Source organism: Schistocerca nitens, chromosome 1 (assembly GCF_023898315.1).
Source record: "Schistocerca nitens isolate TAMUIC-IGC-003100 chromosome 1, iqSchNite1.1, whole genome shotgun sequence".
In the NCBI taxonomy this organism is placed as follows: Eukaryota; Metazoa; Arthropoda; class Insecta; order Orthoptera; family Acrididae; genus Schistocerca; species Schistocerca nitens.
Window position 1 is genome coordinate 805,341,433 of NC_064614.1, and position 24,228 is coordinate 805,365,660.

General features: G+C 37.3%; 1 protein-coding gene across 4 annotated transcripts in view; it reads right to left on the reverse strand.

The window, feature by feature from the left end:
* LOC126262485 (SWI/SNF-related matrix-associated actin-dependent regulator of chromatin subfamily A containing DEAD/H box 1 homolog) overlaps positions 1-24,228 on the reverse strand; it is a 208,968-nt gene that overhangs the window by 79,674 nt on the left and 105,066 nt on the right. For all 4 annotated transcript variants that reach the window (XM_049959159.1, XM_049959168.1, XM_049959151.1 and 1 more), the window contains exon 7: positions 7,236-7,423. In XM_049959159.1, coding sequence (XP_049815116.1) covers positions 7,236-7,423 — 188 coding nt within the window. The remainder of the gene's footprint in view (positions 1-7,235; positions 7,424-24,228) is intronic.

A 24,228-nucleotide genomic window follows, 5' to 3' on the forward strand; every position in this document is an offset into this window, starting at 1 on the left:
GTCCCTCAGGGATCAGTGATCAGTGTTGGGCCCACTTGTGTTCCTTATTTATGTAAATGATATGCCCTCTAGTATTACAGGTAGCTCTAAAATATTTCTGTTTGCTGATGACACTTGCTTCATAGTAAAGGATGTTGTGCACAACACTGGCTCGGTTTCAAATAGTGCAGTTCATGACCTAAATTCAAGGTTTGTAGAAAATAAACTAATGCTAAATCACAGTAAGACTCAGTTTTCACAGTTTCTAACATACAATTCTGACATTTTAATTTTACAGAATGGGCTTGTGATTAGTGAAACTGAACAGTTCAAATTTCTAGGTGTTCAGATAGATAGTAAACTGGCTGAGGGACTGCGTCAGCTTTCAGACAACACCACATACAAAGTTTGCCAAGGTAACCCCATTCCCGATGTCCAGGCGGAGCTTCAAGGAATCCTCAGAACCTTAGGCCCCCTGCAAAACCTTTCACCTGACTCCATCAACCTCCTGATCCCACCGACACCCCGCACCCCAACCTTCTACCTTCTTCCTAAAATCCACAAACCCAATCATCCCGGCCGCCCCATTGTAGCTGGTTACCAAGCCCCCACAGAACGTATCTCTGCCTACGTAGATCAACACCTTCAACCCATTACATGCAGTCTCCCATCCTTCATCAAAGACACCAACCACTTCCTTGAACGCCTGGAATCCTTACCCAATCTGTTACCCCCGGAAACCATCCTTGTAACCATTGATGCCACTTCCTTATACACAAATATTCCGCACGTCCAGGGCCTCGCTGCGATGGAGCATTTCCTTTCACGCCGATCACCTGCCACCCTACCTAAAACCTCTTTCCTCATTACCTTAGCCAGCTTCATCCTGACCCACAACTTCTTCACTTTTGAAGGCCAGACATACCAACAATTAAAGGGAACAGCCATGGGTACCAGGATGGCCCCCTCGTACGCCAACCTATTCATGGGTCGCTTAGAGGAAGCCTTCTTGGTTACCCAGGTCTGCCAACCTAAAGTTTGGTACAGATTTATTGATGACATCTTCATGATCTGGACTCACGGTAAAGAAGAACTCCAGAATTTCCTCTCCAACCTCAACTCCTTTGGTTCCATCAGATTCACCTGGTCCTACTCCAAATCCCATGCCACTTTCCTTGACGTTGACCTCCACCTGTCCAATGGCCAACTTCACACGTCCGTCCACATCAAACCCACCAACAAGCAACAGTACCTCCATTATGACAGCTGCCACCCATTCCACATCAAACGGTCCCTTCCCTACAGCCTAGGTCTTCGTGGCAAACGAATCTGCTCCAGTCCGGAATCCCTGAAACATTACACCAACAACCTGACAACAGCTTTCGCATCCCGCAACTACCCTCCCGGCCTGGTACAGAAGCAAATAACCAGAGCCACTTCCTCATCCCCTCAAACCCAGAATCCCCCACAGAAGAACCACAAAAGTGCCCCACTTGTGACAGGATACTTTCCGGGACTGGACCAGACTCTGAATGTGGCTCTCCAGCAGGGATACGACTTCCTCAAATCCTGCCCTGAAATGAGATCCATCCTTCATGAAATCCTCCCCACTCCGCCAAGAGTGTCTTTCCGCCGTCCACCTAACCTTCGTAACCTGTTAGTTCATCCCTATGAAATCCCCAAACCACCTTCCCTACCCTCTGGCTCCTATCCTTGTAACCGCCCCCGGTGCAAAACCTGTCCCATGCACCCTCCCACCACCACCTACTCCAGTCCTGTAACCCGGAAGGTGTACACGATCAAAGGCAGAGCCACGTGTGAAAGCACCCACGTGATTTACCAACTGACCTGCCTACACTGTGATGCATTCTATGTGGGAATGACCAGCAACAAACTGTCCATTCGCATGAATGGACACAGGCAGACAGTGTTTGTTGGTAATGAGGATCACCCTGTGGCTAAACATGCCTTGGTGCACAGCCAGCACATCTTGGCACAGTGTTACACCGTCCGGGTTATCTGGATACTTCCCACCAACACCAACCTATCCGAACTCCGGAGATGGGAACTTGCCCTTCAGTATATCCTCTCTTCTCGTTATCCGCCAGGCCTCAATCTCCGCTAATTTCAAGTTGCCGCCACTCATACCTCACCTGTCTCTCAACAACTTCTTTGCCTGTACTCTTCCACCTCAACTGACATCTCTGCCCTAACTCTTTGTCTTTAAATATGTCTGCTTGTGTCTGTATGTGTGGATGGATATGTGTGTGTGTGCGAGTGTATACCTGTCCTTTTTTCCCCCTAAGGTAAGTCTTTCCGCTCCCGGGATTGGAATGACTCCTTACCCTCTCCCTTAAAACCCACATCCTTTCGTCTTTCCCTCTCCTTCCCTCTTTCCTGATGAGGCAACAGTTTGTTGCGAAAGCTTGAATTTTGTGTGTATATTTGTGTTTGTTTGTGTGTCTATCGACCTGCCAGCGCTCTTGTTTGGTAAGTCTCATCATCTTTCTTTATATATATATATATTGACTTTTTTTGCTTCATAAACATTTCATTTTTATCTGTTATTACTTTTATGCTGTAATATCATGTACTGACATGTTCCATGACCTTGGAGATTTGCTCCTCAATTTGGTCCTACAGAACTTGACATGTAAATAAAACAAATAAATAGGTTGGCGGCTATTAAACGAGAAAGGGGTCATTCCATATCAAATCACCCAATAAAAAATAAATTTTACACCCACCTCCTTAGATTTTCATGAAATTTGGCTCAAATGGTTCTAATACCATCCTGACAACACCTGCAAATTTTTTTTGTTGTATCTCTTATAGATTTTTTTTCTAAATTTTTATGTTTTGCGTTTTCCGAACCTTTGGAAATGGTAAATTTAATTTGAATTCAAAACTTTAAAATTGCTTATCTTAAAAACTCTTTTAGATAACATCATGAATTTTTGCAGCAAGTTTATTTATTATACATATTTGAAGATAAAAATGATACTATTAAAATATATTAATATTTTCTATGAAAAAAAATATATATGTATTTTTTTTTCTTTTTTTTTTTAACGGATGTTTTGTTTTATACGAATTGCAATATCTAGAGTCTCAGACCTGATAGAATGCTCAAATTTGTTTTAATTTACTCTTAAACATATAGGCTACTTGATAAAACAAAAATAATGATGGCTTTTTAACATGTTTATTAATTATAGTAGCTTACATTAGAATTATGTACAAAGATAGTGTTCTTACAACACTTATGTATAACCCAACTGATTGCTTGAAACATTGAATTTTTTGAGTAATTTTGTCTTTTTAATAAACATTAATGCTGATTCAAACTGTTTTTCCACTTCATCCAAGAGCTTTCAGTTCTTTTGATACAGTCTTTTTTGAAGTAATACATTCTTCCAGTGCCGCTTGATTGAGGTGCGTCTACTACACAGACTATGTGCTCCAAAGGCACTATGCAAGAATCTTCTCTTTCAGGCCAATAAAATGATGCAGCTGGTCCTGAAGGATGTAGAAATAGAATTTCTGCATCTTCTTCATCATTGAATATTGTTTTTACCTGTCCAAAGTACCAGTTACCATCATGATTTGCATGGTTCAACACAAACCCAATCAGAAGAAGAATGGAAAGAAAAGACTAAGGAGGGTTTTACACTATCTGTAGTCCTTCTAATTTCAAGGTTGTTTGTTGGAAGTGGTTTGAAGTTATGAAAACTTCTTGTTCCAGGAATGGTTCGGGTTGCTGAAAAAACGTTTTTCTAGTTTTAACCGTAGCAAATCAGCTTCTTTTTTGTCAATAAAGTGAAAATGAATGTTTTCAATATTTTTTTCACAAAACTTGTACACATTGATTGCTGTCATTATTTGTTCTTCATCTGAAAGCTGTAGACTGGCTTTCCTTAAAATTCTTTTAACAGTTCCTCCTAGGCCATCACAAATTGACTTCCCATGACTTGTTGCAAAAAAAGAGTGTTGGGGCTCAAATTAAAGTCTCTCAAGTGTTCAATCAAATTTTTAAAACTGTTTCTATTTTTGTACTGCCTAGCACAACCATCTGTAAAGTAGTGAACTGAGTCAATGTCAGTATGATGTAATGACAGCCACTTTGTAATTTCTTTTTGTACAAAGTTAACAAAACCAGTGTCATGTTCTTGGTCATCACTAATAAAACAGTGGTTGGAAACAAAAACATTGTTTTCCTCATTTCCTAGGAAAACTCCAACTGGGTGTAGAATACAACCACCTCTATTCCATTGGTAACTTTGGATCTCATTTTGTATAACAAAGGAATAATTTTCACTGAAATCCATCACAATAATTGCTGTTTTGGGTGGTGGATCTTCTTTCAATCTTTTAAAGGCTGCTGATTGGGATTTTGCTATAAACGAGTGCGGGGTGAGCTTTTCCAATGACCTAACCAATAAAGAAATGTAGTCTTCAACACTGATAGACTGTTTGATCATTTCTGCCCTGTCTGTGTTAATCCACTAACTGAATACAATTTCTTCTTCTAAATCATAATCTTCACTTAGTTTTTCAGTTAAGTACTCAGTTAGTGCAGCATTTGCAGGACAGCTGTCGCAATGATGTAGCATGCAGTTTTGGTTTTCCGTGTTGCACACAAGCATCTTAATTAGGTCTTTATAAGATTCTTCAATTTTCACAGCATCCAATAATAGTTCAACATTCTGGTGGATACTGCATACACATACAGTGTGTGTGCCTGCAGCACCAGCAAGGATACACCATTTAGGTCTCAAGAAACAAAATTTTGAAAAACCTACTTCTACCTCGTGATTATTCCATTTGAAAGAATAATAGAGTTCTCTCAAGTTACACAAAATGAGTCTTTTTTGCATGTACACATTTTTTTGAACACTTACTTTGTCTTTTGTTCCAGGTAGCACTCTGGAACTTTCATCCTTTTTATAAAAATCTGTTACAAGTCTTACTGTATTTTTAGAAAGAGTTTTACCTTTTTTTGGACCAGGAGTTTCCAAAATACCCTTTTCAGATTTTAGCTTTCTAGCTTGTCGCACCATGTACTCACTTACATTAAATTCTTTCATCACTTTATTTAGACTCCAAGAATCTGGAGCCAAGGTCAGAATCTGGATTTTTCTAGACCTCCAACAGATGACATCTTCTCTTTCATAAGAGAAATCATTACATCAAAATCATTTGCTTTCTCAACCACACTTGTATCTTCTTCGTCATCATCAGAACTTGGTGCATCATATTTTAATGCTTTTGAAACCGCCTTTTTTGCAGTCTTTTCAATACTACTAACCTTCCTTTTAAAATAAGACCCTTTACTTTGTTCTGACAAGCCATGAAGCTTTATCGGTGTTAAACCTAAATTATCAAGAGCAATGTTTGTTTGTACGAGGGATTCATTTCTGGATTCCAATGATTCTTATTCAACCATGACTTCATCATCTGTTTCACTTTCATTGACTTCAACTCTTAATTTTTCCTCACAAAAGTTACGGCATGTTGAGCAAAGCTTTTGTCCAGGTTTTATGCTACTATTTTTTGTCAGTAATTGTTTAGAAAGATCCAAGCCTACACTTCTCAACGACTTTTGATGGACTTTTTGTGTTTTTTTTAGTGGGTCTACACATGTTGTTTGATACTTTTCAAAAACATTTAAAAATTAGTAGCTGTGGTGTGAAAATGTATTCTTAAATTCACACAGATTAATTCCAGATTGTAAGTGGATCAAATTTTTTTCTTCCTCACTCAATTCAGGTACCGGTTGTAACTTTTTTGAAGGTGTGTAGGTTGTTTGGAAACAGTCAGATTTTTTAAATAACCCTACGCTACAGGTTTGAATATCTGACATACTGATTTCACTTTTGGTCTGATTACTGTTCTGGTTACTTTTATAGGATATTGGAAAAGAATCTCTGTAAACTAAGTAACAGTACTTACTGAAAGTTCGAATAAACTTAATAAAATACTATCCAAGCACTATTTAACACTGTAATAATTTTTTACTTCAAAACACAGGAATAACAAAACAAAATCCAAGCATACATTGTTACTCCAAGAAGACAAAAACTTATTTTTGGTGTCTAAGTCACTTGGTACTTTTTATTTTTAAAATATAATCAATATTATTTAAAAAATTAGATAACTATTGAACAGGTTAAAAAGCCAACATAATTTTTCTTTTATCTAATAGCCTATACAATTAAGAGTGTTTTAAAACAAATTTGAGCTTTCTATCAGGTCTGAGACTCTAGATATTGCAGTTTTTGTAAAACTAAAGAAAAAAAAAACCAACAACTACTTGTAATTTTTTTTCATTTGGAAGATTTTAATATATCTTTATGGTAATTTTTTTAACATTTAGATATAATACACAAACTTATTCCAAAATTTCATACTGATATCTTGAGTATTCTTTAACATACAAATTTTTTTAGTTGTGAGGACACGTTTAAGTTACGATTTCCGACTGCTGAAACAACGCCAAATCTAAAAACTTTAAAAATTTATAAAAAAAAACTATAAGAGATAGAGCAAAAAAATTTTACAAGTGCTTTCAGGATGATAAAAGAAGTAATTGTACCAAGTTTCATCAAAATCTGACATGGTTGGTGTCAAGGCCTGGGTGACTTACATGGAATGACCCAAAGGGCAAGTCACCCAGACCTCAGAATGAGAGGGACAGGCCTGTAATACAAATATTTTCTCACAGCCCTAGGGGAGTGCATTTAGATGTTTGAAAGTATGAGCATTTAAAACAAAAAAAGAATACGAACTTACTTGAAACCTGGCGCAATATTTTGTGCAGCTAGACATGTCTATGCACTGTGTATCAATCAGCTGCAGTAAGTATCTGTCTTTCCACATTTTTGTTTACAATGCAGGGAAATGTAAGGGGAAAATATACTTTTTAAGATTTGTGCAATTCAGCCAGACCGCTGTATTAAAAGAAAGTGGTTGACTCTGTAAAAAGAGAAATTAAGAGAGGCTGATGAAGCATCATTGTGATTGTGAAGTCAACTAATGCTGTATATTAGTAACATTGGTTCCATCGGTTCTAAGTGATCTGCCCCCCCCCCCTCCCCTTCCCTCCTTTTCTTACCACAACTACTTTTTTTTCTATCTTCAAAGAAGAAACTGATTATGGAAATTATGAGTATTTTATTTATTTAGCAATACGTGGTTTCGCAAGATGCCCTGGGAGTTGTTCTTAAAAGATTATAGTGATAAGCGAACATAATTACCCATCTGATAACAATTCTGGCTGCTCCTTTATGCCAGTAGCACCTTCAAGCACAGCTTTTTCTAACTTTTTGGCAAGTTTTACACATCTCTTCATTAGTTCCTTCACTTCCCTGCGGGTACTTAAGATATCCTGTGCAGAATTCAGTAACTCTGTACCAAGGTGTTTTCCACTCTGAAACTTTTCAACCTGAAATTGATACAATATTTCATCCATTAGTTAATCATGCTAGTGTGAGATTGACGACCACATAATACAACAAAACAACGGCACATAAAATTTCACTGTGTTTACAATTCCATTTAACCATATAACATGAGGAGGCCAGAAACACTGTGTAAATTAGTATTTTTTCACATGTGCAAGACACTGCTGAAGGTGATGTTCAAAGAAAAGAAGCACAGAAAGTTGTGATTGTCTTTCGAGATCTGAGCTGAAACATTTAGATTATAATAATGAAGAATTAACAAACAGTGTGCGGGATTTTATGTAATTATACAGTCTTTTCCTTCACACGTGAACAGTGCAAGTGCCAAGAATTATACTGCCAGCACTGATATACTTCATTTTATCATTACCTTTTTTTATGTATTTCACTATAATTACACATTTATTGTATTTTTACTTTATGCTACATAATATTACGTATTACTGCTTTTTTATTCTTCTTCATACTTCCCTACATCCTCAGTAGGAAACTCCACTAGAAAAAGATCCAAAGCTTACATGCTACAAAACTTGAAGACAGGAAATAAACTATCTCTAAAATCATCTTCTACAGCAACATAATTTGGTTAATTGTACCCTGTGTCGGATTACGAATTGTGTGCTTCGATGCAATTTTCTACTATTTGGAATTTTAATCTTCAGAAGCAACCCAATACAACAATAGTGCGTGTACCATTGCAGCAGCCGGTATTACGAGTAGCAAAGGCCTTGGTGTGCCATCAATATGGGCAGTGGACTGAAGAAAGGGCAAGTGGCCCAAAGTTTTCTGACTACTAGTGCCTTCTATCAATTCAACACTGGGGAATGCATACGCCAACAAAAATTTGCCAAACAATGCTTCTTTGGAGTTCATGACTTTGTGTACATGACGCCTCCTGCTGTATCAAAATTACTGTCTATTTTCTACTTAAATCCTACATCTACGGACAAGCTCTCACGTAGACGTAAGATTTTTCAATGAGAATACAGGCAAAAAATGAAAATGGTGTGTAAGGTTGGAAAAGAAATAACTGAAAAAGTCTCAAAAAACATTTACTGTCAGCCAAACACATAAAATTAACTGATAATGAACTTTAATCAATCACTACATTCGTTATTTTCATTAAATTTCTATACTTCACAAATCTTATAATAATTTTTCTTCTTAAATGGAACAGACTTTGAGATAGTTTACACTCACTCAACTTCGTGATGGCAGTAGCAGAAATAATTTAAGGGGTATAGTAAAGTAAGAAAGGTTGGTTTAATTAGATCATGTAATATAACATTTGCATCTATCCCTACCAATACAAATAACTTCAATATCATGGAAGTAGACTGTGTCAGAAATTTTACTACAAATCTTGGTAATAGTGACTACAGCAAATTAAAGAAATCAGATTTAATTAGTTTCACTGTGTTACAGGGGTTTCCTTTTTGTAATGAATTATTCCAAAACACTATATCAAGACCAAAATGTGTACCTAATACAAATTACTTTTACAGGTTTGATGATGATGTTTCCGAGAAAACTCTACCACTGAGAAAAGAAAAAAATTGTGAGACTAACTCAAATACATCTATTCAGTAGTCAACTATTTGAGCAAGAGAGAGAGAGAGAGAGAGAGAGAGAGAGAGAGAGAGAGAGCAAACCATCAAAAAACGAGAGTTATTTGAGACTACAGAATTATGACCAAAATTTAATGAAAAATTTAATGCTTGGTCTGCTGACTCTAAAATTATCTTTCATGATGCTAATAAATTCGATACCATTACTGAAAAAACAGATTATATAACGAAAGCACTTAATTCTATGGCACAAGTAGCTAAAATGAGAACTAACTTCAGAAAAGGAGTTAAGTTGATTATAACAACTGCAAATCCAAAATTTTTTTATCTGATTTCTACAGGATACAAAGCATCAGCTAACACTCGAAAATATGTTCACGTTTTGCGTGATAAATAAGAGATCTTTGGAGAGAAGAGAACCACTTGTATGAATATCAAGAGCTCAGATGGCAACCCAGTTCTAAGCAAAGAAGGGAAGGCAGAAACGTGGAAGGAGTATATAGAGGGTTCATACAAGGGCGATTTACTTGAGAACAACATTGTGGAAATAGAAGAAGACGTAGATGAAGATGAAATGGGAGATAAGATACTGCGTGTAGAGTTTGACAGGGCACTGAAAGACCTGAGTCGAAACAAGGCCCCGGGAGTAGACAACATTCCATTAGAACTACTGATGGCCTTGGGAGAGCCATTCATGACAAAACTCTACCATCTGGTGAGCAAGATGTATGAGACAGGCGAAATACCCACAGACTTCAAGAAGAATATAATAATTCCAATCCCAAAGAAAGCAGGTGTTGACAGATGTGAAAATTACCGAACTATCAGTTTAATAAGTCACAGCTGCAAAATACTAACGCGAATTCTTTACAGACGAATGGAAAAACTGGTAGAAGCCGACCTCGGGGAAGATCAGTTTGGATTCCGCAGAAATGTTGGAACATGTGATGCAATACTAACCTTACGACTTATCTTAGAAGAAAGATTAAGAAAAGGCAAACGTACGTTTCTAGCATTTGTAGACTTAGAGAAAGCTTTTGACAATGTTAACTGGAATACTCTCTTTCAAATTCTGAAGGTGGCAGGGGTAAAATACAAGGAGCGAAAGGGTATTTACAATTTGTACAGAAACCAGATGGCAGTTATAAGAGTCGAGGGGCATGAAAGGGAAGCAGTGGTTGGGAAGGGAGTGAGACAGAGTTGTAGCCTCTCCCCGATGTTATTCAATCTCTATATTGAGCAAGCAGTAAAGGAAACAAAAGAAAAATTCGGAGTAGGTATTAAAATTCATGGAGAAGAAGTAAAAACTTTGAGGTTCACTGATGACATTGTAATTCTGTCAGAGACAGCAAAGGACTTGGAAGAGCAGTTGAACGGAATGGACAGTGTCTTGAAAGGAGGATATAAGATGAACATCAACAAAAGCAAAACGAGGATAATGGAATGTAGTCAAATTAAATCGGGTGATGCTGAGGGGATTAGATTAGGAAATGAGGCACTTAAAGTAGTAAAGGAGTTTTGCTATTTGGGGAGTAAAATAACTGATGATGGTCGAAGTAGAGAGGATATAAAATGTAGACTGGCAATGGCAAGGAAATCGTTTCTGAAGAAGAGAAATCTGTTAACATCGAATATAGATTTAAGTGTCAGGAAGTCGTTTCTGAAAGTATTTGTATGGAGTGTAGCAATGTATGGAAGTGAAACATGGACGATAACCAGTTTGGACAAGAAGAGAATAGAAGCTTTCGAAATGTGGTGTTACAGAAGAATGCTGAAGATAAGGTGGGTAGATCACGTAACTAATGAGGAGGTATTGAATAGGATTGGGGAGAAGAGAAGTTTGTGGCACAACTTGACTAGAAGAAAGGATCGGTTGGTAGGACATGTTTTGAGGCATCAAGGGATCACAAATTTAGCATTGGAGGGCAGCGTGGAGGGTAAAAATCGTAGAGGGAGACCAAGAGATCAATACACTAAGCAGATTCAGAAGGATGTAAGTTGCAGTAGGTACTGGGAGATGAAGAAGCTTGCACAGGATAGAGTAGCATGGAGAGCTGCATCAAACCAGTCTCAGGACTGAGGACCACAACAACAACAACAACAACAACAACAACATCATCTGCTGAATCTACTGATATAGCAAACATCAAGTTTAGTATTCACATGTTAGCAATTCTTACAGGCAGCAGAGGTAATAAAATAATAAATTTAACTGAGACAAAAAGACTACAATGTGTATTACAAGAATTAATAATAATGAAAATCAATGTCCTGGGTAGCAAACAAACTACAGTTAAAGTTAAGAACTAGTTAGGAGAATACAAGGTGAATTTACCCTAGATGAGATTAAAAATGTTGAGCAACTACTAGATATCCATATAAATGTTGTGTGTGCTGAAAATTTCAATTCAGTTATCTATAGTGGTCCTAAGATAGCAATAAAAATCTATCTGCATAAAAATCAAAATATTCTGATATAATGTTGATGTTTATAAAGGTCAAGAACGTAAATTGATTTGTTTGAGATCTGAATTACATAAATGTGACTTTGAAATATGTAGAAACACATAGTAAAAATTAAAAATCGTAAGTGTTACATACAACACAGAACACAAAATGGTGGTGTTGTGAAAGAAATTTTGGTGAAGAATATATAGTCAAAGGATGCCAAAACTGTAGTAAAAGTGGTTGTTACATTAAAAGAGAATACCAAGATTATTGTGTTTTCCAGTGCTGGAAATGTAACAAATAAATAAATAAAATAAAAATAAAAAATAGTTGCAGGTAAACAGTTTAAATGTAGTAAAAAGGGATACCAATAAGGATTCCTTTTTTTAATACTTACAGATACATGTGGTTTGATTACAAAGTGAAACAAGAAATTGATATACATATTCCAAATCTAATAATAGTTCACAATTTTAATGGTGATACTGCTTACAAATTTAAGACAAATTATGAATTCTGTAGGTGGACGATATCTCATAAATATCAAAAGTATACATTTATAGCTGATGCTCTCAATGTTATGATTCACAATTCATTCTGAAATACTCTGCTGAAAATACAATAATACCGTAATACCATCTACACAGTAACTAAACTGACATTATTAGAGATACAGCATTTAGAACAAAAAATTGTAAATAGCAGCAATTTTGTCCAAGTCCCACTTAGTAGCTTCACAAAAAATTTGATTTGAAAGAATTGACAAAAGATTACTTCCACATCACTAGCCCTGCTGAATGATTTAATACACAGTTCGCATACACCTGGTGGCAGACTGCTGTGGAACAGTGAAGGCAAGACAGCTTTCAACAATGTAAAGTCTGCTATGGCCGAATCCACTCTGTTGGTACACACTGCCTCACAAGCGGCACTCACCTTAATGGTTGGTGCATCAGCGACAGTGACAACCTTCGGAATTCTACAGCAAAAAGCTATCTTGCTCACAACAGAACTGGTCTACTTACCACCACGAACTGTATGTGGCACACACTTCAATAAAAAAATTCAGACACATGCTTGAAGGCAGACACTTCACTCTTGTCATGGACCACAAACCGCTCCCAAATGCATTTCTTCAATGCTCGGACAAAGTGTCACCATGCCACCTTCGTCATTTAGTCGATTACGAGGCACTAACTGTAGAAAAACAGTCTGTTGGTGAACTCCGAGATGTCTTGACCCAGCCATCAAGCCTTCAGCTATGTTGCATTCAAGTGCCTCCAACAAGTGTGGCTTTGGATTGTGGCGTATCTCAATGAAGCTACAACCCTTCATGACTCAAGGTTTTTGACAGCCATTGTGTCACAACATGACCTGTCTCACTCTGGTGTTTGTGCTACAGTGCAAATGGTGTAAAAAACTTGTGTGTGGAACACTGGCAGCATGACAAGATCACTCGCCATGTTAGTACATCCCTCTGCATCGTCATGTTAGGGCACCACTTGGAACATTTGTTCCACGTAATCAGTTGTTTGAACATGTTCAATTGACATGAGTGAACTGTTGCCGCTGTCAGAGAGATGTACTTACTGTCTGACTGTCATAGACTGATTAATTCGCTGGCCAGAGATATTCGCCATGACTGATATCACTGCCGAGACCACCACCACTACATTTCTAAAGGGATGGATAGCCAGTTTTGGTGTACCATTACTCGTCACTACCAACCAGGGCAGGCAATTCGAATCTTTTATATTCAAGCCACTCATCACCTTGTTAGGTATGAAATGCATCCGGACAACTGCTTACCACCTGGCTGCAAATGGCTTGACAGAACACTTACACTGTTGGCTCAAAGCATCTCTTTGATGTCACAAGTCACAGTGCTGGAGATTCAGACACTACCGATCATGCTGCCGAACCTCCACACAGCCATAAAAGTTGATCGGAATACAAGAGCAGTTGAACGGAATGGACAGTGTCTTGAAAGGAGGATATAAGATGAACATCAACAAAAGCAAAACGAGGATAATGGAATGTAGTCAAATTAAATCGGGTGATGCTGAGGGGATTAGATTAGGAAATGAGGCACTTAAAGTAGTAAAGGAGTTTTGCTAAACACAATCATCAATGTGTTAGACTTTTTTCAGTCAGTTACACACATAGATGCAACAACTCAAGACTATTGCAACAAAAGGATCAAAGTGACTCGTTACCCAATTGTCTTAGCCAATTTGTCGAGCTGCAAACAAGTGTTCGTTACGCACGGCACAGTACGTAAACCTCTACTATCATGTACGATGGACCATATACTGTACTAAGCAGGGATGATAAAATGTTTAGAATGAACGTCATGGGAACACCAACAACAGTTTCCACTGGCCGCCTAAAACCTACCTTTAAAGCTGCCAATACTTGCGCACACAAATCAGCTAAAACACCATTTATGGACACATCCAAACCACCCACTACCCTGCCATATGCCACCAATAACCTGCCATGGGCATTGAGTTCTACAAGTGACGACACCACAACACCAACGACAGTTGCCACGAAATCGAGATGCCATATCAAGTTTAATCGCAGATATCGTTAACACTTAGGGGAAAAGTGATGTAGTGGCTGTATAGTGTTTGTGCAGTGTAGTGTATTAAGGTGTAGAAGTGTACAAGTTGTACATTTCAATGCAATGTCTTTGATTTTGTGTTAAGTTTTATATATTTGTTGAATTCTGACATTTATAGAGTATTCTCAGATTGCACTGTGTGAACACACCAGACAATAAATGTTGCTTCGAAGTTAATTTCACACTTGTGCAACAAAGTTAAAGAAAATTATGTGTTCAATATGAGGAAAGAAATCAATGAATACTGTAATTGTGATGTAGATATATTGAGAAGACATTGTTTAGATTGGTTGGTTTGGGGGAGGGGACCAAACAGCGTGGTCATCGATCTGATAGGATTAGGGAAGGATGGGGAAGGAAATCAGCTGTGCCCTTTTAAAGGAATCATCCCAGTATTTGCCTGAAGCGATTCAGGAAAATCACAGAAAACCTAAATCGGAATGGTTGGACATGGTTTTGAACTGTCATTCTTTCGAATGCGAGTCCAGTGCGCTAGGTTGTTTGGACTTGTATTGACTTAAGAAAAAAATTCCTGAAGATAACTAATAGTGATCCACTCTGTTAATTGCTGGAGTTTGCATGGCTGTATACAGACCAAAATATTTGTCCGTCAGAACAATTGCTGTATCGGACAGAGAGGACAAAGAAAATTACAGTAAAGAGTCTACTGCTTGGCTAAATAGTTTAAACAATTATTAAAGAGACTACTGCTTGGCTAAACAATTTAAACAATTATAATATTCAATGTGCTCTTAATGATGGTGAAGTAGATGGTTTAGATAAAGAAACAAGTACTGTTTATCAATACCATGACTGTTTTTGGCATAATTGCAAAAATATATTTCAAAGATGAAATGATTAACAACAAAAATAAAGAGTCAATAGACAAGCAATATTAAAGCACTTTAACAAGAAGTAGTGAGATAGCGAAATTCTGGATATAATTTAGTGGAAATATGGGAATGTGATTGGGTAAACTCAACAGAATATGAAAAAAACTAAAGAAATTAAAACAATTACCCAAAGATGTCAAACCACTAAATCCAAGAGATGCTTTTAGTGGTGGTTGTACAAATACAATAAAATTAAGAGCTAAAGCAGATGGTGTTAAGATGAAAATAAAACAGTGATGTGCGTACCCTTTATCCAACTGTATGATATTATGAGTATTATCCTGAATGACATTCAACAAAAATATATAGACTAAGGCATTAATGTCAAAAATAGTACAGATTTTTAAAATGTAAGGTGTTGCCCGCTACAGGATTGTATAATCCAGTTTTACCAGTACAGATAAAGATTGATAAAAATCAAAAACTGTCATTTCCTTATTGGAACATGGACAACTGATGAAGGAAAGGAAGCTGTGGAAAAAGAATACAAAATTTTAGATGTCAATGAAGTATAGGATTTTAGAAATAAAAGAAACATATTGTTTAAAAATTATGTAAAAGACTTTAAGAATATAAAATTGGAAGCCAGTCCACATGATTTTAAAACCAATGAGGTGTATATCAAAAGAGTTAAAGAATAATTAGATATTTTATTAGAATCCGATAAGAGAAAAGGGATCCAGGAAAATATGCTGTTGCTGAGATGTTGTTGTTGTTGTGGTCTTCAGTCCTGAGACTGGTTTGATGCAGCTCTCCATGCTACTCTATCCTGTGCAAGCTTCTTCATCTCCCAGTACCTACTGCAACCTACATCCTTCTGAATCTGCTTAGTGTATTCATCTCTTGGTCTCCCTCTACGATTTTTACCCTCCACGCTGCCCTCCAATGCTAACTTTGTGATACCTTGATGCCTCAAAACATGTCCTACCAACCGATCCCTTCTTCTAGTCAAGTTGTGCCACAAACTTCTCTTCTCCCCAATCCTATTCAATACCTCCTCATTAGTTACGTGATCTACCCACCTTATCTTCAGCATTTTTCTGTAGCACCACATTTCGAAAGCTTCTATTCTCTTCTTGTCCAAACTAGTTATCGTCCATGTTTCACTTCCATACATGGCTACACTCCATACAAATACTTTCAGAAACGACTTCCTGACACCTAAATCTATACTCGATGTTAACAAATTTCTCTTCTTGAGAAACGCTTTCCTTGCCATTGCCAGTCTACATTTTATATCCTCTCTACTTCGACCATCATCAGTTATATTACTCCCTAAATAGCAAAACTCCTTTACTACTTTAAGTGTCTCATTTCCTAATCTAATTCCCTCAGCATCACCCGATTTAATTTGACTACATTCCATTATCCTCGTTTTGCTTTTGTTGATGTTCATCTTATATCCTCCTTTCAAGACACTGTCCATTCCGTTCAACTGCTCTTCCAAGTCCTTTGCTGTCTCTGACAGAATTACAATGTCATCGGCGAACCTCAAAGTTTTTACTTCTTCTCCATGAATTTTAATACCTACTCCGAATTTTTCTTTTGTTTCCTTTACTGCTTGCTCAATATACAGATTGAATAACATCGGGGAGAGGCTACAACCCTGTCTCACTCCCTTCCCAACCACTGCTTCCCTTTCATGCCCCTCGACTCTTATAACTGCCATCTGGTTTCTGTACAAATTGTAAATAGCCTTTCGCTCCCTGTATTTTACCCCTGCCACCTTCAGAATTTGAAAGAGAGTGTTCCAGTCAACATTGTCAAAAGCTTTCTCTAAGTCTACAAATGCTAGAAACGTAGGTTTGCCTTTTCTTAATCTTTCTTCCAAGATAAGTCGTAAGGTCAGTATTGCCTCACGTGTTCCAACATTTCTACGGAATCCAAACTGATCTTCCCCGAGGTCGGCTTCTACCAGTTTTTCCATTCGTCTGTAAAGAATTCGCGTTAGTATTTTGCAGCTGTGACTTATTAAACTGATAGTTCGGTAATTTTCACATCTGTCAACACCTGCTTTCTTTGGGATTGGAATTATTATATTCTTCTTGAAGTCTGAGGGTATTTCGCCTGTCTCATACATCGTGCTCACCAGATGGTAGAGTTTTGTCATGACTGGCTCTCCCGAGGCCATCAGTAGTTCTAGTGGAATGTTGTCTACTCCCAGGGCCTTGTTTCGACTCAGGTCTTTCAGTGCTCTGTCAAACTCTTCACGAGATATGTCTACATTAATTACGGGGAAAATTTGCACAATGACAAATTATGAATAAAACTGAGTATGTTACAGAGTTGCACCAGTTGTATGAGATGATACTGGATGAATGATTAGATAATACAGATAAACATTTTATTAATGAGAATATGGTTCAAATGAAGTATAATTTCTAAGATTATTATGTAAAAAATAACAATGCTACAATTAATTTTTATTGCTGCATTCACTACATCAAATCCAAGGTTGGGTTGCATACATGTTAGATAAGCTGGAAGAATCTGAACAGTTTTCGGGTATCCGACCACGTAGCATTGTAATTTGTGGAGAAATTACGACGCTACCCGGTCAGATACCCGAGCACTGTTCAAATTGGAAATACGCCGGGAAAACTTCAATCACTGGAAGAATCTGTTGTATATTTTGATACGGATAGTATAGTATATATTGATGATGGTAAAAATACTGCAGAAAAACAATGTATGTTAGGTTAATGAATTGATGAGTTATGAAATAATTGGATTAGTGATTGGTCTTCAACTGAACCTAAAAGTTACTATTTTGAGAAAAATGATAAAAATACTGTTAGGACGATAAATGGATATACTTTCAACTATAGGAATATTCAAAAGCTGAATCACAAATCTATGATAAGATTAACTGAGAGTGAAGTGAAAGAAAAGATACAATAAATGGAGAGGTAAAAACAAAAAAATTCATCAAAACCAAGTTAACAAAGAATTTTCATATCAGTGTGATAAAAGAGTGGTTCTAGAAAATTATGATACAGTGTCATATTGATATTAAAATAAATTTTCTATATCTTCTCATTTACAAATGAAATCTATATCAGGTATTATAACAATGGAATAATGTTTTTATTGTATTCTGTTTTCTAAATCTATTTCCTCTCTAGATTTCTCTAATTTCAAGAATCATGAAAAATATCAAAATCAGAAAATAAGAAACCTGATTTTTTTCATATATCAGGTCTTACTAAATATAAGTAACAATCTCTTTCCTCTTTATCTAATATTTCTTGAATAAAGTTATAATTATTATACAAATATTCATATCTGGCATACAGGTACTGAATTATTATACAAATATTCATATCTGGCATACAGGTACTGTTCAGTTACTCTTAACCTCTTTTCATTCTTTTAAGCATGTTTTCTGTTCTTCATGAAAAATAAGAAATTTTTTCCTTAATTAACTCAATAGCTTGAGTAGTACTGTTTCATATCAGCGTAGAAAAGTTAGTGAGCTAGAAGTAAATGACAGGATGCGGACATTTAAATACTAGATATGGTGAAAAAATTTGTATGTAGCTTGATGATAAATTTAAAATCATTTTTCCAAACAGATATCATACATTAATTACTGGTAGGCATCTTCAGCTTTTTGAAGAAGGAAATATTAAGCTGAGATACAACGGAATGAAGAAACAAAAATAATGATAATGAATTTCACAGTCTAGAATTTCTAGTTTAATTTTTTAACTTCATTAATACACAGTGCTAAGCCTTGCACACTAAATAATATACGTTTTATTTTTTTTTTTTCCTTTGGTGCCCTGTGCCAATGCCTGGTTCACAGAAAGTGCGGAAATTTTTGTACCCCTCCGACAGTACCCAACACGCACACTTACTAATCCTACCTTCAGTCATCATTGTTAAAGAAGCAAAAGAAAAAATGACACTTGTTATATACAGAACCAGTTATTATATTGTGGATAACCAATCCAGGAGCATACTTGCTGTGATATTCATGGACCGACAGGATTAAGGGATTATACCCACATATAATTTGGAGGGAATATTGTGTTTGAAGAAACTGATTACTCTTTGTGTCATGTCATGAGTAGGGTTAAGTGTTTATTCATAATTTCTATTGTGATACTTCTGTGGATAAATGTAAGCAATATAAGTGTAGAAAAAAAACAAATATATGTTTGAAACTTCCTGGCAGATTAAAACTGTGTGCCCGACCGAGACTCGAACTCGGGACCTTTGCCTTTCGCGGGCAAGTGCTCTACCACAACTGAGCTACCGAAGCACGACCCACGCCCGGCACTCACAGCTTTACTTCTGCCAGTATCTCGTCTCCTACCTTCCAAACTTTACAGAAGCTCCCCGCGAACCTGCAGAACTAGCACTCCTGAAAGGAGACGAGATAATGGCAGAAGTAAAGCTGTGAGTACCGGGCATGAGTCGTGCTTCGGTAGCTCAGTTGGTAGAGCACTTGCCCGCGAAACGCAAAGGTCCCGAGTTCGAGTCTCGGTCGGGCACACAGTTTTAATCTGCCAGGAAGTTTCATATCAGCGCACACTCCGCTGCAGAGAGAAAATCTCATTCTGGAAATATATGTTTGTCAAATAACGTGGCTTTTGTTTGATAGTATACAAAAGAGGACACATATGTTTTTATTCATGTAACTAATCACATTTCTTTCTGATTGTTCAAATAATTATTATGAATTCATAGATTGTCTTAACAATGTTTCATTAAATAAACTTCATTAACAATAAATAAAATGATTATAGTATATTTAAGATTTGAAGCCATTCAATTTTTTCCCATCTGTTATTCAAATGAAAGTTCATAAGCTCAGTTAGTTAAGTGAGTTTCAAAAGTCATATTCACAATTCCTTATCAGAACCTGATGTAGACGAGTGCAATTACTCCAGTGGGAGGATACTTTAAGAGATAGTTTCTTTACAAGTAAGGTGACCAATAGTTGTAGACATTATTGAGATGGTACTGGTGAGATACTTGCATTGGTTAATGGGTGGTGCATTGCACTCTAAGTGTAATCCTACTATGAAGCCACCTATTCTGTTTCGGTTATTGATTCTGGGTGTAGTTTGGCAGAATGGTTGGAGTGGTAATATCTTATCCATGTAAAATTATAGTTGTGCTTATGGAACTTTAAAAACACTGAAGACCATGAGAAATAATTGTCAAGTGACAGATGAACTTATGTTGGTCTGCTATTATCTGTGATACGTGAAGTATTGTCTGGACCAGAGGTGTATCATAATTTGAGTATTTTGTGGTGTGCACAATGAATGCAAATCCTTTATAAGTACAATGGAATGATGCTTGTTGCTAAGTACGATGGAATGATGCTAGACAATTGGCATCCTCAAACTCGATTGTTATCGTTGTTTCTTGTAGCAGTGTGTGGACCAAATTCTTTCATATAATGCAACCATTTTTGAATGAGAGACACTCAGCAACTGTGCAATACGTTCATCCACTAGTTTGACCATGGGATGTACTCCTGACAAAATAGTCTTGACTTCTAAATGAACTGCACATTTCCAGTCTGATATGAGATTTCAGCTTTGTACTTAAATCATAAAGTAAAATGAATTCAGACCCGCCTAACTAACACTTCTATTTCTTTCGGCGCTTAGTCTTTGACTATGTTTCATGTATGCATGCAGTCACTGCAGGCATGGCACCATGCAGTCACCACCTGTATCTTACAAACAGATCCACAGATAGGATATCAATTTCTTGGCTAATGCCAGTTGGTGTGGCAGTAATAATCACTGTCCCCATTTGTAGCCCTTTGGTTACCATCAAAATTTGGTAAATATTCCCTCTCACTAGTTTAACACTCCACTAATGCAGAGCAATCAAGCACTGTAAAAAGTAAATAACTGCTCAATCCTTCTTGTCTCTGTAAGTCCATCTTCATACAAGATGGTTGCTGTACCTCAGTTGTTCAATATAAAATGTCAAATATGCCATCTTCCAGCCTCCCAAGCAATGCATCGACAAGTGATGATAGAAGGGATTGCTGTGTTAAGAAGAAATCTACGGAAACCAGTCACTGAATGCTGGCCCCTATTTTGACTAGACCAGAGGTGGAATCCTTCCTATATGTCACAAACAAAATAAAAGTGGAAATTTGAATGGCTGAAAGTGTTTTAATTTGGGATTTTAATCCTTCTTGTGTCTAGAGTTGGTGTTTTGACTTGCAGAATTGCAATTCTGCACGTGTTTGTGTCCACGGTGTTTCCCATCACCTACAGACATCAAAATACCCACCAATTACTAACACGATACACTGATTTAATACATCTATACGACCATATGTTTTACAAGCGGTGAATTACCCCCTCTTGCAATCATACTCTCCTTTTGATGCACGAAGCTTTGTTTGTCCCTGTCGTAAACAGTTTGTTGTAGTCTGTGCCACAACCTGTTTTCAATAGTTTTGATGTGCCATCAGTCTACATTCATGTCTCAGTCTTATCAGATCATCACAGCTCACGTGGATTCTTGTTGGACATTTATTCTTGGGACATAGTTACACCCACTGTTAAGCTCTCTGCTCATTTAACCTATTCCCACAATGCTTGTCTTAAGCCTGTTATACTATACCAGTCTGAAGTACCTAATGAGTTACCACGCCCATACAGCCTGCTGGTGCTATCCAATAACTCTATGCTAGAATGTGTGCAATGTTTTTTGGTCACTAGCTGTGCAGAAGGGGAGGTAGGGGGATCCGTTGCGGACAGGACAACGCAGTAGTGGAGGTTCTACAGCATAAGCCTTTGCATACACATGCATCTCACAGAACTTGTAGGCTACAGCTAGCAAGTCCGCAAACAACTGTACTAACAGGTTATGCCAGTATGACAAATAATTTGACAAGTCAACCATTTACTATCAGAAACACAATGGGTACAGATTTATGTCGAAACTGGAACAGAGAGTGTGAATTTTTTTTTTCCCACCTGTCTTGCTCATCTTTTTTTCTTCCTCTTGTCGCCACATTAAAATTAGTGTCTTTTCCCAAAACACTGAGGTGGCATTTACACAATTTCACCTCACTAGCATGCTAATGCAGCTGTAATTGCGACAGAATCCAGAAGCAGTCTACTATTAATCAAACAAATGAGGACAAGTGAACGCCAATAACTTATGAAAAGCTCACGCCTGGTATAAAAATAAAAGAGTGATTCCTTCCTTTCCATCCATCCAGCACTTCACCAGCTACCAATATCCCTTCGAAGAATTACATTATTTCACTAGAAAAATCTGTAGTCTTGAATATTTTGCCGTAGATAAGAAAGTTTCACATATTAGCTACGTGGCAAAATACTCTCTGCTTTGCACGCTATCATTTATCACAAATTTGTTTCTGAATCTCAAAGCATTTATGAGTTAGGAAGGATGACATGAATATTTCACTTCCACTCTCATTTAGACAGACAATCTGAAGTGAGTGCAATAAATAAAAATCCATTTTCTTGAGATTGGTGGTAGATCTCATGTCAAGTTCACGGAAAAATTCAATTTGTTAGCTGCATTTCGTATGCAGCAATACATAACCTAACATGCACCAAATGCAAACTCATAGTGACGCATATTTTTCATTGCAAAGTATCCAACTTTAGCACACTTCATTATTAGATGTAGAAATATCACAAAGAACTATGACTGTCAACAAAATGATAAGGCATGCCACCATGAAACTGAAAAATGAGGCTACGAGATGTGTGAGAATTTGTTTTAATGAATAATTTCTTTAAAATAGTTTTGAGATAGATTGCTGTGCCACTACTGTGCACATACCTCGATTCCCGCAGTGGAAGCTCACAGTTCAGTAGGCTATAGAGGGGTGGACGTGCCCAGCATTGAGAATAAGAAATTGTTTCTGCACACTGGCCAGATAATCCCATGTGAGCTGTATGTCTTCTCTGGCTTGAATTATTATTTTCTTTGTTGTATGGACAATATATACTCATGTCCACTGTAAATGTTTTAAACCATGACCTCCAGTAATACCCAAGAAACAGACATTGGGTGAGTAACATGACTAATGCCCTCGGCACACTTCAGGCACAGCCCTCCTTTATATTAAGCTGCATAGATTAACTGTTTGCATCACTGCAGTCATGTTCCTTTTACATGGTCACATTTTGTGTTTTGTCATGGGGTAATGCACAGTCACTGCAGCAAATAATTGCGTATCAAGAATTATTTGTACTCGAAATTTAAAAGTTGTGCATATTAGGCACAAGTGTTAGTTTGCAACTTTTATTAAGAAATGTGTATGATTGATTATTATTTGTAAATCAAAGATACAGAGATTGCCCAACTGTCTTTATCTGTTGAAGAAAACCTGTTATGTGGCTGCTAAAAACTGTGCTACTGTTACTTGTAAACAGCCCCTGTATACTGACGACCTTCCTTGGCCCTCCACTGATGTGAGCCCCATTCTTGAGAGTTACAGTTGCCTGTAATCTGAGGCCTACCCACTGAGCCTGCCGACCACCCTATGGCAGCATCAGCCCCGTTGGTTTTGACTGCACTCCTACGTCACTGAATCCACGCCCTGCAGCACGCTGCTCTCACCCACTGTCAGGCTGAGTGTCTTGAAAGCGCCCTCCCACAATCCTCCAACTACAACCACAGTTGTCTTCCTGACACCATGCCCACTCTGACGGTGTTGCATCAGCAATCCCATATCAAGATAAAACTTACAGGGTCACTTCTCTTTAATTTTGCTTACTTTTGCAACTAGTCCTATGTGGTCATTATACATCTATACAGCTTTCACAAATCTCAAAACCAAATTAACTAACTTTGTTCCAATTTTTCATTCCTGATTTTCTTTCATATGATTGGGTACAGGACTTCCTTGCAGGTATAACTCAACATGACAACCGATGTAGGGACTGGTAGTTGACTCTGGACACAAATTATTGCAGCACATTGTGCATAAATAGGTGAAGAGATCCACTACTGTTTGATTACACTACTGGCAACAAATCACTGAAAACAGCAATTACCATACAATACCTTTGAGTACACTATCAGAGTGACCTAAACTACAATGACCGCACAAGCCAGGTTGAGATTCATTGGGAGAATCTTAAAGGCATGAAATCCATCTGTGAAATAAATGGCTTACAAAACATTCATTCAAATGGTTCTTAAGTATTCTTCATTAATCTGGGGTCCTTACCAAGAAGGATTAATAGAAGAGATAGATAAGATCTGCAAAGAACAGTGTGATT